This window comes from Asparagus officinalis, unplaced genomic scaffold (genome assembly GCF_001876935.1).
Source record: "Asparagus officinalis unplaced genomic scaffold, Aspof.V1 AsparagusV1_Un998, whole genome shotgun sequence".
Classification (NCBI taxonomy): Eukaryota; Viridiplantae; Streptophyta; class Magnoliopsida; order Asparagales; family Asparagaceae; genus Asparagus; species Asparagus officinalis.
Window position 1 is genome coordinate 11,396 of NW_017973257.1, and position 15,412 is coordinate 26,807.

The following is a 15,412-nucleotide window of genomic DNA, read 5'->3' on the forward strand; positions in this document are numbered from 1 at the left end:
TACTATCAGTCCTAAAGAGCCAGTATCCGTCCTTCACTCTTAAGGAAAGGATATAGACCTTAGCGCCTCCTCTTGATCACAGTAATGCAGTAAGTCTGGCTAAAGGAATATAGTATCTCATAAAGATAGGAAAAAAGGGAAAACAAATAAGGCTTCAGCGGGGGACCCATGGGTTAAGTAATTATCAGATTGCTTTCACAGGGCTTCTTGCTAAAGAGAAATTAGCGACTGATTTCAGGCTTAGTATCTTACGGTTTCATCTTATAAGCTAACTTTCATCACTTTTCATCTATTAGCCTAGCTTGACTTTTATAGTATAGGCGGGATTCCTTGCTTGCATTATCTCCATTATATAGCCCTTTTTCTTCCTTTCTTCGCCGCGGGAAGAGATTCCAACTATGCTTCCTCTAACGGTAGGACTGGAATCCGAGCTCCTAGACAAAAGCTTGAAGACAGAAAGAGAAGATCTTAACTGAATGCTTTCTATATAATAGTAGAAGTTGCGCCTAATGCGAACTACCTATTAGGTACTATATACTCTATTAGAGAAAGACTCAATCTGTCAATACTATACGCTAGGAAGAACTGGATTAGGGTAGTAGCCTAGCTCTTGAGGGAAGCACATAACTAATAGGGTTCAGGCAACTACGATTCATGTATCCCCCGCAGCCCCTATCGCCTGCCTGGAACTCCTTAATTCACTCTTTAACTATAGGAAGCGCCTAAAATCAAGCCTTTTTCGAAACTTTTTTTTTTATAGGCTAGGCAAGGCCCACCTATATCAGACAGCTTTCACCGGGAATCAAGGCGCCGGTTCGAGATCCAGTCTTTGTCTTTCCTGCTGGGCAGTAGCTCCCAAGGAAGGAGTAAGCAACAGCAGCTCAAACCTGTTTGGATTAGAGCCTGTCTGAAAGACCTCAATCTAGATCTCAATCGAGGAGAGTAGTGTCTTTCAGGGAATCACTCCTTGGATTTCAGAAAGACGCGTTTGTAGATTTAGATTCCGTCTAGAAGTCACCGGAAGAATGGTTTGGATCGTAGAGAAAGCGCGCAGGCCTCTTTGAGGAAGAGAAGTGGCCCTTCCCACTCCCGGAAATGGAAGCCTTCTTTCTCCTACCCAAAGAAGTTGGACAGTTGTGTTGAAGCACCTGTCCTTCCAGTTTGACTTGATGCTCTTCCATACCCATATGCAGAGCTGTCGGCACCACTACCAGCAGCATTCGAGCGAGCAAAATAGCAGGCATCCCTTCCAGTTCCATTTTCCGATCGAAAGCCCGTTCCTTCCGGGTCGATAGCCGATAGCGGTATGGGGCAGAGACATCAGAGAGAGGCAGATCCGGATCCCGTGCCATCGGAAGCAAGCAGTGACAGGTTCGGATCGATAGCTATACCTAGTGGCACATCCAGCATGAGCACCCGTAGCAATGGCAGAGGTGGAAGCTGCAAGGAAAGCAAGGGTGGCTGGGGCAGAACCGGAGCAAGCAGTAGTAGACCCACCAGTGGAACGAGCAGCATTTCTCGCAGCGGAGTGAGTAGCGAAGGAAGCAGAGGCCGGGAATGATCTTTGTCTACGAACAAGCAAGGAAGCGTTAAGCGGATAACCCATTGCTTCTAATGCGACTAAGGTAGCCAAGAAAACAAAGTAGATCTCGCCCAAAGGTGCCTATTCTTAGGCCGGTCACCGGGGTTAAAGCAACTTGCTACTTCTATCGCATGAAAGACAGTTCGGAGTTCGATAGAGTGATCAAGTGGTACTAGCTTGAAACAAGCCTATACGCCCGGAGGTTGGCCAATGGCAAGTGTTTCGAAGGTCACCTCCCATTCCAACTGGGGCGCAAGGGCAGTAGCGGTATCGACATTTTGAATTTAGCTCAGTCAAGTGCGTTATCGTAGGCAAGCGCCTCGTCCTTTCTTTCAGAACCTTGCTTTTTTCATTTCAAGTGCAGTCCTTCCTATTTATTATTGGCATAGGAAAGATGTGATCCAGTAATTAATGTCAAAGAAAGATGATCAGGCAGGTGGCCTAGCTAACAGCTATGGAAGTCCTAATCTTCCATGATATTTTTTATTTCGGTATACCAATCACTCCGCGAGCAGAGTGAGAGACTAAGTCCGGTATATAATGGTAGTATTCGACAAAAAATGGAAATTTTTTTCATTAAGGTAGTGGGAAAGAGCGTCATTGACGGAGGAATCATTGACTTACATCACGATATCTTTTTCTTCCTCATTCTGATTTTGGTTTTCGTATCACGGATCTTGGTTCGCGCTTTATGGCATTTCCACGAGCAAACTAATCCAATCCCGCAAAGGATGTTCATGGAACTACTATAGAGATTATTCGGACCACCTTTTTTTTTACAACTTTCGTCGGTTTTCTTTCTAGGTCTATAGGAGTTTTGGAAGCGGAGTGCCAACCCCCTACTGGGGATGAAGCCGGCCCTTCTAATGTGGCCCCGCGCGGACTCTCCTTGAGATCTTTTCCGTCGGTGCCTCTTCCTTAGCACCGGTACCGTCTTTCCCGTCCGTCCCTCTGTACCCTCGCTCCCCTCCTTAGAGGAAAATAGTATTAACCAGAGGAGCAGTCGGTTGAGCAGCCGGCCCCCCACAAACGCCGGCTTTATCCGATGATACCAATGAGCCTCATAATCTGCCAAATGGTTATTGGTTCGTTCGTCGGATACTCATCGACTACCTGAAGGCGGACATGGATACTTCCTTCGACAGAAGACCGTCGGACAGGAAGGGAAGTATCAACGGGTCTTCGAGCTGTTAGCGGGACCCAATTATAGAAGTAAGGCTCGCCTGGTTGAACTCTTGGAGAATATAGCCAACAACCCGAGGCTAATCCTACAAGGGAACGGGCGCGCCAAATGATGAATGATATATACCAGCGGCAGGGAAAAGACCGCGACCTTGACCACTATCAATTTAATGAATGAAAAAGCCTATTTCTTCCCATGCGTTTCCTGGTGGAAAAAACCACCGGCGATTTCCGACAAGTCTCTCTATTTTCGGGAGCAGAGCAGAATGGAAAGAAAATGATGGCAGAGTTATTCAGGACATTTTTCTGGAACTACTAAATGAGAAAATAGACTATCTTCAAGATCTTCAGGAAAGAGCAAGAATGAGTGCTGAAAGGAGTCTCGAGGAGCGGCAACGGCGACAGCCCAAGCCCACTTGAGCAATTTTCCATTCACCATTAATTCTGATGAAGATGGGCAACTTTTATTTCTCATTCACAAATCCATCCTTGTCTATGTTGCTAACTCTCGGTTTGGTCCTACTTCTTCTTTTTTTTGTTACGAAAAAGGGAGGGGGAAAGTCAGTGCCAAATGCTTGGCAATCCTTGTAGAGCTTATTCATGATTTCGTGCCGAACGCGTAAACGAACAAATAGGTGGTCTTTCCGGAAATGTTAAACAAAAGTTTTCCCCTCGCATCTCGGTAACTTTACTTTTTCGTTATTCGTAATCCCCAGGGTATGATACCCTTTAGCTTCACAGTGACAAGTCATTTTCTCATTACTTTGGCTCTCTCATTTTCTCTTTTATAGGCATTACGATCGTGGGATTTCAAAGACATGGGCTTCATTTTTTTAGCTTCTCATTACCGCGCAGGAGTCCCACTGCAATTAGGCACCTTTTTTAGTACTCCTTGAGCTAATCCCTCATTGTTTTCGTGCATTAAGCTCAGGAATACGTTTATTTGCTAATATGATGGCCGGTCATAGTTCAGTAAAGATTTTAAGTGGGTCTGCTTGGACTATGCTATTTATGAATAATCTTCTTTATTTCATAGGAGATCTTGGTCCTTTATTTATAGTTCTAGCATTAACCGGTCTGGAATTAGGTGTAGCTATATCACAAGCTCATGTTTCTACGATCTCAATCTGTATTTACTTGAATGATGCTACAAATCTCCATCAAAATGAGTAATTTCATAATTGAATAAAAACGAGGATGAAAAAGACAAAAATGTCGCCCCCATTTGCCCCTTCACCAACTTCTTCCTCTCTACCCTGAACAACTGCTCTGCCTCTGCTTCTGTCGTGTCCTGCGCTGGTCCGGACTGCTCCACGCCAGCTTCAACCTCAGCTGCAACTCGGGGTGGTTCCACGACTAACTTATTAATGTTAGGTGTCAACCCAGGCACCTTCCCGCTAGCCTGCCACCTTCTCTTGTTTACGACGAGGATCTCTTGGTTGTAACCAATTCTTTCTTTCTTTAGCTTCAGCCTCATACGCCAATTCTGCTTCCCAATCCTCATTAGTTAGTCGCTTAACGCGTATGTTTTTTACTCTTCTTCGTTAGCTGCATCTGATCAAGGGATTTACAAAGCCTCTTATGGTAATACGCTTAACTCATAGGCGTCGGAACGTGCGGATCCCTCTTCTTTTCTTATTCTACCTCTGGTGCGTATGAAGCGCTAGTCTTTCTGGGTCTACTAACTAGAATCGCGCCATCGTATGTGTATTCTTCTGCTGATACTCTGCGCTTTCCCTCTTAGCGTCTGTCTCTAGTGCTCGGCTCCGGTACGGGCTTTCAGCCTCACTTTCCCGGATCCGTTCAGCCTGTCTACACAAGCCTGGTTTATGCGTCTCCTTATCATTGGATAGGCCAATCGCATCGGACAATAGCCTTGAGTCGCTCCACCCGAATCCTACTACCACCGTTCAGTATTCCGATGATAGTTGCGCTCTCTACGTCGTGCTGTACCTTGCCTCGACATTCAAGGGGTACCATAACAAGAGAGATTTTATGCTAAGTCTCCCTACAAGTTAAGCTGGACTCGCTTACAGAACTTTTTTAAATAACCGTTTACCTGACGAGTTCAAGGAAATACAACAATTCGACGAGCTAACGAAAGTAGGATTTCGGAGACGAGACCCGCACGAGAGATAGGATTTATCCAAAGTCAGTCGCTTGCACTTGCCAAAAGCGCCAGGAGGTTGATTGCCATAAGCTCTTTGAACGAAACCAGAAAAAAAAGAAAAAGTTGGATCCTTTTTTCCACTGAGCAAGGCAAGATCTACGAAGGTAGGAGAATAGCTGACTCATACCTAGAGGAAAGGCAAGGTCCAACAAGAAGAATAGATAGCTTCCGAGAAAGCGCAAGAGGAGAGACGAAAGCTTGCTCAGAGATCTCTTTGACCATTCCCAAGAGAAATACCAATTTGGCTCAATAAAATAGACATAGTCTGGTTCACCAAAGAGCCTTATCTTACGTCACTGCCTCGGTCAACTTGACTTCCATCTCCTTACATAGGTACTTGTTTTCTGTGTCCAGGAAAGCGGACAGGGTAGTTCAACCAGAGCAGAACTGTAAAAAAGCGTAGAGTAGCCGTAGCAGGAAGCGTGAGGACTTTGTTGACAAGTAGAATGATGAATTGGAGTCAGAGAAACCAAGATCTAGCTTTTTCTTTGCCTGCCTCTGTTCGAGCAAGCCTTTTTTTTGAAGCCGACCTACTTGCCCTTTTTCTCTGAAATCCTCGTACTGCTTTAGCTTTCGACCAGCCTTTTCAGTTCACATGAAGCTAATCCCTCATCTGAGGCCCCAAACCAACCACTCTATCCACGAGTTTATGAATCAAATCCTGCCCTTTTTTCTTAGGTAAGTAAGCTGCTTGCTCTTTGCTCATGCGAGGGTGGAAAGCTTTCCCCCTTTACAACAGAGGCTGCTGCCTGCGAGCCTAGCTATCTCTCTGGGAAGATACAACTGATGACCACTTACTTAACTTAGGTCATTCCTTCTCGGAGAAGATACGAAAACTCGGAACCTTTTCAAGGGAAAAAACTCATTTTATGAACTCGATTTTCAAAGGGGAGCAAGAGATACGAGTAGATTGGGTTTTGTCGAGTCAAAACAAGTTGATCGGTCAATAGCGGAGGTTGTCCTCTCTTGCTGAATCGCCTCCTCGTACTGCTAGTCCGTTGTATTCCCGCTAACGAGTTTATCTGCACCTTAGTGTAGTTCGCAATCATGCTTTATTCCCTTTTCACCACCAAGTCGGAAAAATAAGTAAGACTAGCGAGAGGTAGGTTCAGGTATGGTACTACGCTTCGTCTTGGTCCCCGATCCCGATATGGGAATACCTGTGAGGAAGGCAAGACAATCATACGAGCCAGGAAAGTATACCATGAAAAGACTTCTATGAGGTTCGGATTGAGACTACGATCTCCAGTCTCTCTAAGCGGGAGTAAGCTCCTCTCCTTCTCTTCTTCGATTTGGTCGCTACGCTTCGCTTTTGTTGGTACCTTGGTGCTGGAAAGGGGGCCAAAGAGGAGAAAGCTTGCTGACTCAAGAACTCATTCGTCCTTGAGCTTCGACTTGCTGACTTGGTTCCTTAAACCTATTTCTGCCTACTGGGTCTGCTCTCCTTGCCTTGAAGTAGGTGTTTCGCTTTGGTGCTATCTTCCCTTTGACTCGATCTCCTCTTTCCTGCTCCACACGGATCAGGTTTGAGGGCGAATCAGCTTTCTCATCCAACGAGCAAGCAGGTTCCACGGGTTAGGAGGCTGCCTTTAAGTGATAGGGGGCCCTCATTTCATGTAACACAAAGGAAAGCAGTGGCCGTTCACGTTCCTCACTCAAGTTAGGGATGCAACGAAAACGCGGAACTGAAAGCATATATCCGTAATAGAGAGGAAGCCGAAGCTGCTTTCTTCTTCTTCCCTTCGACCCGAAGTTCAGTTCTTTATTCGTATAAATAAAATAAGGTTCGGTTTTTCCTACCTAGCCTAGCTCAATAAGGGGGAGAATGCCTTACTTGGAATCTCAAGCATTCTTCTTCACTTGCACACTTGCATCAACATCAAAGAGCTTATTCGATGCCATCTTCATTCCTCCCTAAGACAGGTTATTCCCGTTCAGTCTAATCCTCTTTTCATGTGCAAAGCTTATCGATCCCTTTTGAGTTAGATGTGGCATTGCTGATTCGAGAGCAGTTTTCCTTTCTACTACAATTATCCTGCTCTTCGCCCGTCGCCTCATGTGTTAAGCCATGTCTTAAGCCTAGTGCCATCTATCCATATCTTACTTTCTTTCCTTCCGCTCTGATCCAGCTACCCTCTTCTTTAATGACTACAGAGAGGTAGTTAGCCTTTCTGCCGACTAGCAGATGTTGGATATCTTATATTTTCAATACCCTTCCCTATCCTTCCTGCTGATCTATCTATGCCTTATCCTATTGCTACTGCGACTGGTAATCGCATTTTTCTTCTTTAAGTGCCACAGTTGATTCTTGAACAAAGGCATTCTAGCAACCTACTGCCAAGACCGTCTAAGGCGCAAAGAGCTATCCTACCACCTACCAGCAGCCTAATTCCCCCGTTTCCAATCCTAGCTCTACGGTTGATTCGAGAAAGAGTAAGAGGGCATTCGTTACCAACCTAAGAGACCAATCCAAACCTCCCTCTCTCTGTTCTACGATTAACTCCCTCCTGTTCGCGTGCACAAGCTATTTGTCCAATTCCGGGCACTGTAAAACCGATTCTCTGATTCAATCAAATATCCCAAAGGCCGATGAAAGCCGCCCAATAGCAAGAAGGCTTTTCAACGATTGAATGCTTCCTTCCTCGATTGAGAGGCCTAAGGAGTGCCTTTTGCGCTTTGCTTGCCAGTTAGTTTTGCGCTATCAGTTCCTTGCTTCCTTCCCCAGCTTGAAGTTCAGTTCAGCCTTAGGTCTGTCAGGTACTTACCAAGACTAAGATTAGCTAACGCTACCTTTGATTTGATGCAATACTTCCTTGACTAATGCAGTCATCTTTTTTTTTTCATTTCCAGTATGAGTACTGCGTCCAACATGAAACTTTTGATTGTAGTAAAACACCGCCTGTCCTCTTCATAGATTTAGCGCTTTTTATTATTTTGATGTTTCGTTATCGCATTTATAACTGCCTCTGGTTTAGGTGGGCAGCCCGGCAAATAGTCTTCAATTGAATTAGCTTCTCAACTCCCCAACGGTACTATAAGAAAGAATCGGTACTGAATGAACATCCCTCCTGTTATAGCTTCACTAGCTAGGAAATCTTCAGGCATTTTTGAAGACTTTCTTACTAAAGAAGGAGCCATTTTCATTGTGACTGTGCTGGCTGTGAAAATGAGGTCGGCTTGCCTAGGACTCGATCTTGGTACCAGAGAAAGTGTACAGTGAGGGATCTTTATAGGTAGCCAGTCTTTACTTAACTCGGTCCAAGCTTTACTTAGCCGCAGCTACGCCTCTCTACTCCCATGCCTTTCTTGTCGCGACCAACCAACCCGCGATTTCCGACAAGTCTTTCTTAATTTGTAGAGCAAAGAAGCGGAACCAAAATCGACGCTTTCTTCATATTTATGGATAACCAATCCATTTTCCAATATAGTTTGGGAGACTTTCCCCAGAAATGGGTACATAAAATGGAAAGATCGGACATGGAATAGATCTTATACCAATACTGACTACCCATTTCCATTGTTGTGCTTTCTAAAATTGCATACCTATACACGGGTTCAAGTTTCGATCGATATTTGCGGAGTTGATCATCCTCTCGAAAACGAAGATTTGAAGTTGTCCATAATTTACTGAGTACTCGGTATAACTCACGCATTCGTGTACAAACAAGTGCAGACGAAGCTAACACGAATATCTCCGGTAGTCAGTCCATTCCATCAGCCGGCCGGTGGGAGCGAGAAGTATGGGATAGTCTGTGTTTCTTCCATAAATCATCCGGATTTACGCCGTATCAACAAGATCATGGTTTCGAGGGTCTCATTACGAAAAAGACTTTCCTCTGAGTGATATGTGGAAGTACGCTATGATGATCAGAGAAACGTGTGGTTTCTGAACCCATTGAGATGACCCAAGAATTTCGCTATTTCGATTTTGCTAGTCCTTGGGAACAGCGTAGCGACGGATAATTCAGAATCATAGGTCCAGCCCTGGGACAAATCAATTAGGAAATGTATTTGCTTCTTAACTTAATATAGAAAAGAAAATGACTTCTATGAATGAAAGAGTTGTCCACGGCTCGATATCATGATAATAGGAAGAATAAGTGTTATCGAACGATTTCCTTCCATTCTTCTAGTATGGAATGAATAAGTATAAGAAAAAAGTACTGCGGTCTCGATCTATACGAAACGGCCACTGGTTTTTCTTTCGGTTTCATTGATAGCAAAGAGTACGCTAGCTAGCAAGCGTTTCGTTTTCAGGCTCCGCTAGCTATCCGCGCGCCCACCCCTACGGACACTCTTGCCTACGCTTGCTGCTCGCTCAGTGTCATTCAAAGGGAAGAAAGGAATTCCATCGCCTTTCTTTTAGGAACATGGCTCGCCTTACGACTGTTGCACTTCACTCGCAGCTCGCTGGCTCGTTCATTCACTTGCTCATGAACTCGCTGCTTCGCCAGAAGCGACGAAGGAGGGGAGCCGGGGAAGGCCGACGATGGCAATGAGGGGGAAGCTGTCGTAGAAGCTTTGCCCCTTGCTTTACAGAAATTGTTATGAACTGACTAAATGACCTTATTCTCCCAGAACGCTAGCTAATCTAATAGTTCCCTTCCATCTTCTTAACTTAATAAGAACGAACGCCGCCATCCTTCTTATTCAGGAACCCATTGAGGGGCCGTCGGCCGCGGGAAGGGAGAGTGGCCGAGTGGTCAAAAGCGACAGACTGTAAATCTGTTGAAGGTTTTCTACGTAGGTTCGAATCCTGCCTCTCCCACTTGTTGTAGACTTAAGAGAAAAGAAAGTAGGCGTCAGCATAGGAGGGCCAACCGAGCGAAGCTCCTTCTTTTTTTTGCCGTGCCGTGAAGTGAAATTGTATCGTATCTAGTTAGAGAGGTTGGCGAACTACTACGATCTATAGAGATTCCCCATCTATATCCAATCCCAACGAGATAGAAGCGAGTCGCTTCCGCGGCGTCGGCTTGTAGTCTCTGCAGTCGCCACACGCACGCGCCCGCCAGAATGCCTCCTTGGTTCGGGACGAAGCCAAGCGATACATACGATAGACGAAGGAAGGAAGCGCCCACCCTGCTGGAGGCTCTTCGACGACCTGTAGTTTTTTTCAGTTGCAAACTCCTCGAAGCCTTAGCCCTGTAGTTTTGAAGCAACAAGCAAAGAATCACCGTCTTGAGCTGAGCGCGCAAGGTTCTGAAAGAAAGAGCAAGCAACGGCTTTCGCCGTTGCTATGAGCGCAGTCGTTTTGAAGCTGGGGAACGCAAGTTTGATCGAGGATTGGAGAGGAGAGGTGGAAAAAAAAGGCTCGGGATGGATGACAGAGTCTTTGTGCGAGCCGTATGCGCGTGAGAGTCGCACGTACGGTAACGAGGGGGGTTCGCGTCTATACGTGTAGTGTGGTGGTTGGGCCACCCACCCTATTTGTTCCATGATCTATGGGTCTACTGGAGCTACCCACTTCGATCAATTAGCCAAGATTTTTACCGGATACGAAATCATTGGTGCTCGATCTAGTGGTATTTTTATGGGGATTCTATCTATCGCTGTAGGATCCCTATTCAAGATCACTGCAGTTCCTCTTCGGGCGGCTGTAGGACGGACGGCCCCCTATAGGTGTAGTAGGGTAGGATGGGTGGTACCGCTCAGATTGCGGCAATCCTCCTAACTGCGCGCGGGCCGGGCTTAGAGCGCGTGAAACTCATCACTACCTCGTAAGGGCGTTGAGACCATAGCATGTTACACAAAAGCGCCGCTTTCTCTGTAGTGTTGTCACACAGCTGCCCGACTAGAAGAGCAACTCGCTCTGTAGTGTTGTCACACAAAGATAAAGCACCGCCGCCCGCCCTGCTGGCGCGGCGAATCGAAAGTTCTCTTTCCGGTCAACTGTCCACCGCCAGTCAAGTGCAAAAAACACAGTGGAATCACGCAACGCACGCTGCGTGGTGTGCTTCCTGCCTACGAGGAAAGAAAGAGAGAGCGACAAGGTTCAGATTTGACTGTTTGCAGCATGGAGCTGATTACCCAAGAAATCCCTGGGAAAAAAGAAAAGATATCTCGTAACGAAAACCATAGGAGGCTGTATTGCGAGATCCAACGGTGAACAGCTGCCCAAAAGAAAAAACCGCCTGGAAGTCCGAGGACCTTTAGTACCGTACCCTAACCCCGCGCGAACCAGAAGCCTTCGCGCCAAGCGACGACCGCCCTTGTCCCTTTCCTTTTTCCATTCAGCCTACTTCTTAGCTTTGTTCCGTTAGTTCTACAGGCTAAAGGCTTAAGAGTGGCTTCGCCTACCTTACAGCGCACTTTTCAAAAGGAAGGAGTAAGGAGAGCGAAGTGAGCGAGACATCCATAAACGCCGGAAACGAAACAGAGTCTGCGTTCCCTTCGTAGTGGGTAAGGTAGCGATACGCCACTCCTAAGCTTTGCCTTAGACTAACGGGAACAAACAGCTTAAGAAAGTGGCTGAAATGGAAAAAGGAAAGGGACAAGGGCGGTGTCGCTTGGGCGCGAAGCGCTTCTGGTTCGGCGGGTTAGGCGTCACGGTACTAAAGGTCCTCGCTTCCAGGCGGTTTTTCCTTGGGCAGCTGTTCAGCCAGTTGATGCTCGCCGATACAGCCTCCTATGGTTTTCGTTTACCGAGATACCTCTTTTCTTTTTTCCCAGGGATTTATTGGTCAAATCAGCTCCCATGGCTGGCAAACAGTCAAATCTGAACCCTTGTCTGCTCTTCTTTCTTTCGCTCGTAAGGGCAGGACAGCAACACCCAGCAGCGTGCCGTTGCGTGATTTCACTGTGTTTTGGCACTTGACTGGGTGGACAGTTGACGGTCGGAAGAAGAACTTCGATTCGCCGGCCAGGCCAGGCGGCGGCGTGGCTTATCTTGTGGTGACAACAACTACAGAGCGAGCGTTGCTCTTCTAAAGTCGGCAGACTGTGTGGAGCAACACTGACACGAAGATTTGAAGTTGTCCTAATTTACTGAGTACTCGGTATAACTCACGCATTCGTGTACAAACAAGTGCAGACGAAGTAACACGAATATCTCCGGTAGTCAGTCCATTTCCATCAGCCGGCCGGTGGGAGCGAGAAGTATGGGATATGTCTGGTGTTTCTTCCATAAATCATCCGGATTTACGCCGTATATCAACAGATCATGGTTTCGAGGGTCATCCATTACGAAAAGACTTTCCTCTGAGTGGATATGTGGAAGTACGCTATGATGATCCAGAGAAACGTGTGGTTTCTGAACCCATTGAGATGACCAAGAATTTCGCTATTTCGATTTTGCTAGTCCTTGGGAACAGCGTAGCGACGGATAATTCAGAATCATAGGTCCAGCCCTGGGGACAAATCAATAGGAAATGCTATTTGCTTCTTAACTTAATATAGAAAGAAAATGCACTTCTATGAAATGAAAGAGTTTCACGGGCGTCGATATCATTGATAAATAGGAAGAATAAGTGTTATCGAACGATTTCCTTCCATTCTTCCTAGTATGGAATGGAATAAGTAAAGAAAAAGTACTGCGTCTCGATCTATACGAAACGGCACTGGTTTTTCTTTCGGTTTCATTGATAGCAGAAGAGTACACGCTAGCTAGCAAGCGTTTCGTTTTCAGGCTCCGCTAGCTATCCCGCGCGCCCCACCCCTACGGACACTCTTGCCTACGCTTGCTGCTCGCTCAGTGTCATTCAAAGGGAAGAAAGGGATTCCATCGCCTTTCTTTTAGGAACATGGCTCGCCTTACGACTGTTGCACTTCACTCGCAGCTCGCTGGCTCGTTCATTCACTTGCTCATGAACTCGCTGCTTCGCCAGAAGCGACGAAGGAGGGGAGCCGGGGAAGGCCGACGATGGCAATGAGGGGGAAGCTGTCGTAGAAGCTTTGCCCCTTGCTTTACAGAAATTGTTATGAACTGACTAAATGACCTTATTCTCCCAGAACGCTAGCTAATCTAATAGTTCCCTTCCATCTTCTTAACTTAATAAGAACGAACGCCGCCATGCCTTCTTATTCAGGAACCCATTGAGGGGCGTCGGCCCGGGAAGGGAGAGTGGCCGAGTGGTCAAAAGCGACAGACTGTAAATCTGTTGAAGGTTTTCTACGTAGGTTCGAATCCTGCCTCTCCCACTTGTTGTAGACTTAAGAGAAGAGAAAGTAGGCGTCAGCATAGGAGGGCCAACCGAGCGAAGCTCCTTCTTTTTTTTGCCGTGCCGTGAAGTGAAATTGTATCGTATGCTAGTTAGAGGTTGGCGAACTACTACGATCTATAGAGATTCCCATCTATATCCAATCCAACGAGAATAGAAGCGAGTCGCTTCCGGCGTCGGCTTGTAGTCTCTGCAGTCGCGCACACGCACGCGCCCGCCAGAATGCCTCCTTGGTTCGGACGAAGCCAAGCGATACATACGATAGACGAAGGAAGGAAGCGCCACACCTGCTGGAGGCTCTTCGACGACCTGTAGTTTTTTTCAGTTGCAAACTCCTCGAAGCCTTAGCCCTGTAGTGTGAAGCAACAAAGCAAAGAATCAGCCGTTTGAGCTGAGGCGCGCAAGGTTCTGAAAGAAAGAGCAAGCAACGGCTTTCGCCGTTGCTATGAGCGCAGTCGTTTTGAAGCTGGGGAACGCAAGTTTGATCGAGGATTGGAGAGGAGAGGTGGAAAAAAAAGGCTCGGGATGGATGACAGAGTTCTTTTGCGAGCCGTATGCGGTGAGAGTCGCACGTACGGTAACGAGGGGGGTTCGCTGTGCTATACGTGTAGTGTGTGGTGGCGTACCCACCTATTTTGTTGCGCATGATCTATGGTCTACTGGAGCTACCCACTTCGATCAATTAGCCAAGATTTTTTACGCGGATACGAAATCATTGGTGCTCGATCTAGTGGTATTTTTATGGGATTCTATCTATCGCTGTAGGATCCCTATTCAAGATCACTGCAGTTCCTCTTCGGGCGGCTGTAGGACGGGAGCCCCCTATAGGTAGGTAGGGTAGGATGGGTGGTACCGCTCAGATTGCGGGCCAATCCTCCTAACTGCGCGCGGGCCGGCTTAGAGCGCGTGAAACTCATCACTACCTCGTAGGGCGTTGAGACCATAGCATGTTACACAAAAGCGCGCTTTCTCTTGTAGTGTTGTCACACAGCTGCCGACTAGAAGAGCAACTCGCTCTGTAGTGTTGTCACACCAAGATAAGCACGCGCCGCCGCCTGCTGGCCGGCGAATCGAAGTTCTCTTCCGGTCAACTGTCCACCCAGTCAAGTGCAAAAACACAGTGGAATCACGCAACGCACGCTGCTGGTGTGCTTCCTGCCTACGAGGAAAGAAGAGAGCGACAAGGTTCAGATTTGACTGTTGCAGATGGCGAGCTGATTACCAAGAAATCCCGGGAAAAAAGAAAAGATATCTCGTAACGAAAACCATAGGAGGCTGTATTTGGCGAGATCCAACGGTGAACAGCTGCCCCAAAAGAAAAACCGCCTGGAAGTCGAGGACCTTTAGTACCGTACCCTAACCCCCGAACCAGAAGCCTTCGCGCCAAGCGACGACCGCCCTTGTCCCTTTCCTTTTTCCATTCAGCCTACTTCTTAGCTTTGTTCCGTTAGTCTAAGGCAAAGCTTAAGTGGTTCGCCTACCTTACCCACTTGACGAAAGGAACGAGACTCTCGTTTCGTTTCCGGTTTATGGATGTCTTCCTCACTTCGCTCTCCTTACTTCCTTTCCTTTTGAAAAGTGATGCCTTTGCGTCTTCGCGAATATACCTTACCTTGACCCTATCGACGGGCCCTTTCGAGCAAGCTTTCGCTTTTCTCCCGGCCTTTCAACAACTTTCTCTTTAGCTTCCAAAGGCGACCCTATGACGTTTCCGTCATTGAGTAGCCTTTCCTCGCCCTACCCTAAGAAAGAAGTGACTATCAAATTGTCCTACTGAAGTACCAACAGGTGCGCTCCGCCCGGTTACTCTTAAGATGTTTTTGCTACTGAAGGAAGTAGGGCTCCTATTGACTAAAGGTCTTCGGTTTTCCTTTAGAATGAAAGTCGCTATGAAGCCCCCTACTACTGTCGATTCAAAAGGCGAACAGCCGCTGCATGTATGGTGGGGTCTTTTTGGGAAGCTGCCTTGGATATGAGGAATTCCTAATATATAAAAATAAAAGAATATTCTTTTTTATTTTATTTATTTATAAGAATACATGTATATTTATTAATTTTGCTTTTCTTTGTTTATAACAAAGGCAAAGTCCGGTATTTGACGAAAATCTTTCTATCAATAGATAGGAATGAGTCTTCGATATTAGGGATAGGATCCATCTGCCTTTCTCTTCTCTCGAGATTTTTTGTGTCAATATTTAAGAGAAAGAGAGCAGATATTTAATAATAAAAAAATTCGGGATTAGATCAAAATGAAAAAAGAGATACATAAACATCTAAAGTAAAGGAGTTTCTATTCTATTCCTAATTCTATATAGTTCATCT

At 46.4% G+C, this 15,412-nt stretch overlaps 1 protein-coding gene and 2 non-coding genes across 3 annotated transcripts; all 3 read left to right on the top strand.

The window, feature by feature from the left end:
• Positions 1–1,424: 1,424 nt before the first annotated feature.
• On the top strand, positions 1,425–3,955 carry LOC109828303 (ATP synthase subunit a). The gene is given in 8 exon segments (XM_020395329.1): positions 1,425–1,528; positions 3,155–3,195; positions 3,198–3,344; positions 3,347–3,379; positions 3,382–3,454; positions 3,456–3,544; positions 3,547–3,635; positions 3,638–3,955. Coding segments are annotated over 8 exon segments (876 nt in total). The 3' UTR covers positions 3,938–3,955.
• Positions 3,956–9,619: 5,664 nt separating this feature from the next.
• On the top strand, positions 9,620–9,702 carry TRNAY-GUA. The gene has a single exon. It is a non-coding gene; the product is annotated as a tRNA-Tyr (tRNA).
• Positions 9,703–12,987: 3,285 nt separating this feature from the next.
• Positions 12,988–13,070, top strand: TRNAY-GUA. The gene has a single exon. It is a non-coding gene; the product is annotated as a tRNA-Tyr (tRNA).
• The last annotated feature ends 2,342 nt before the right edge of the window (positions 13,071–15,412 follow it).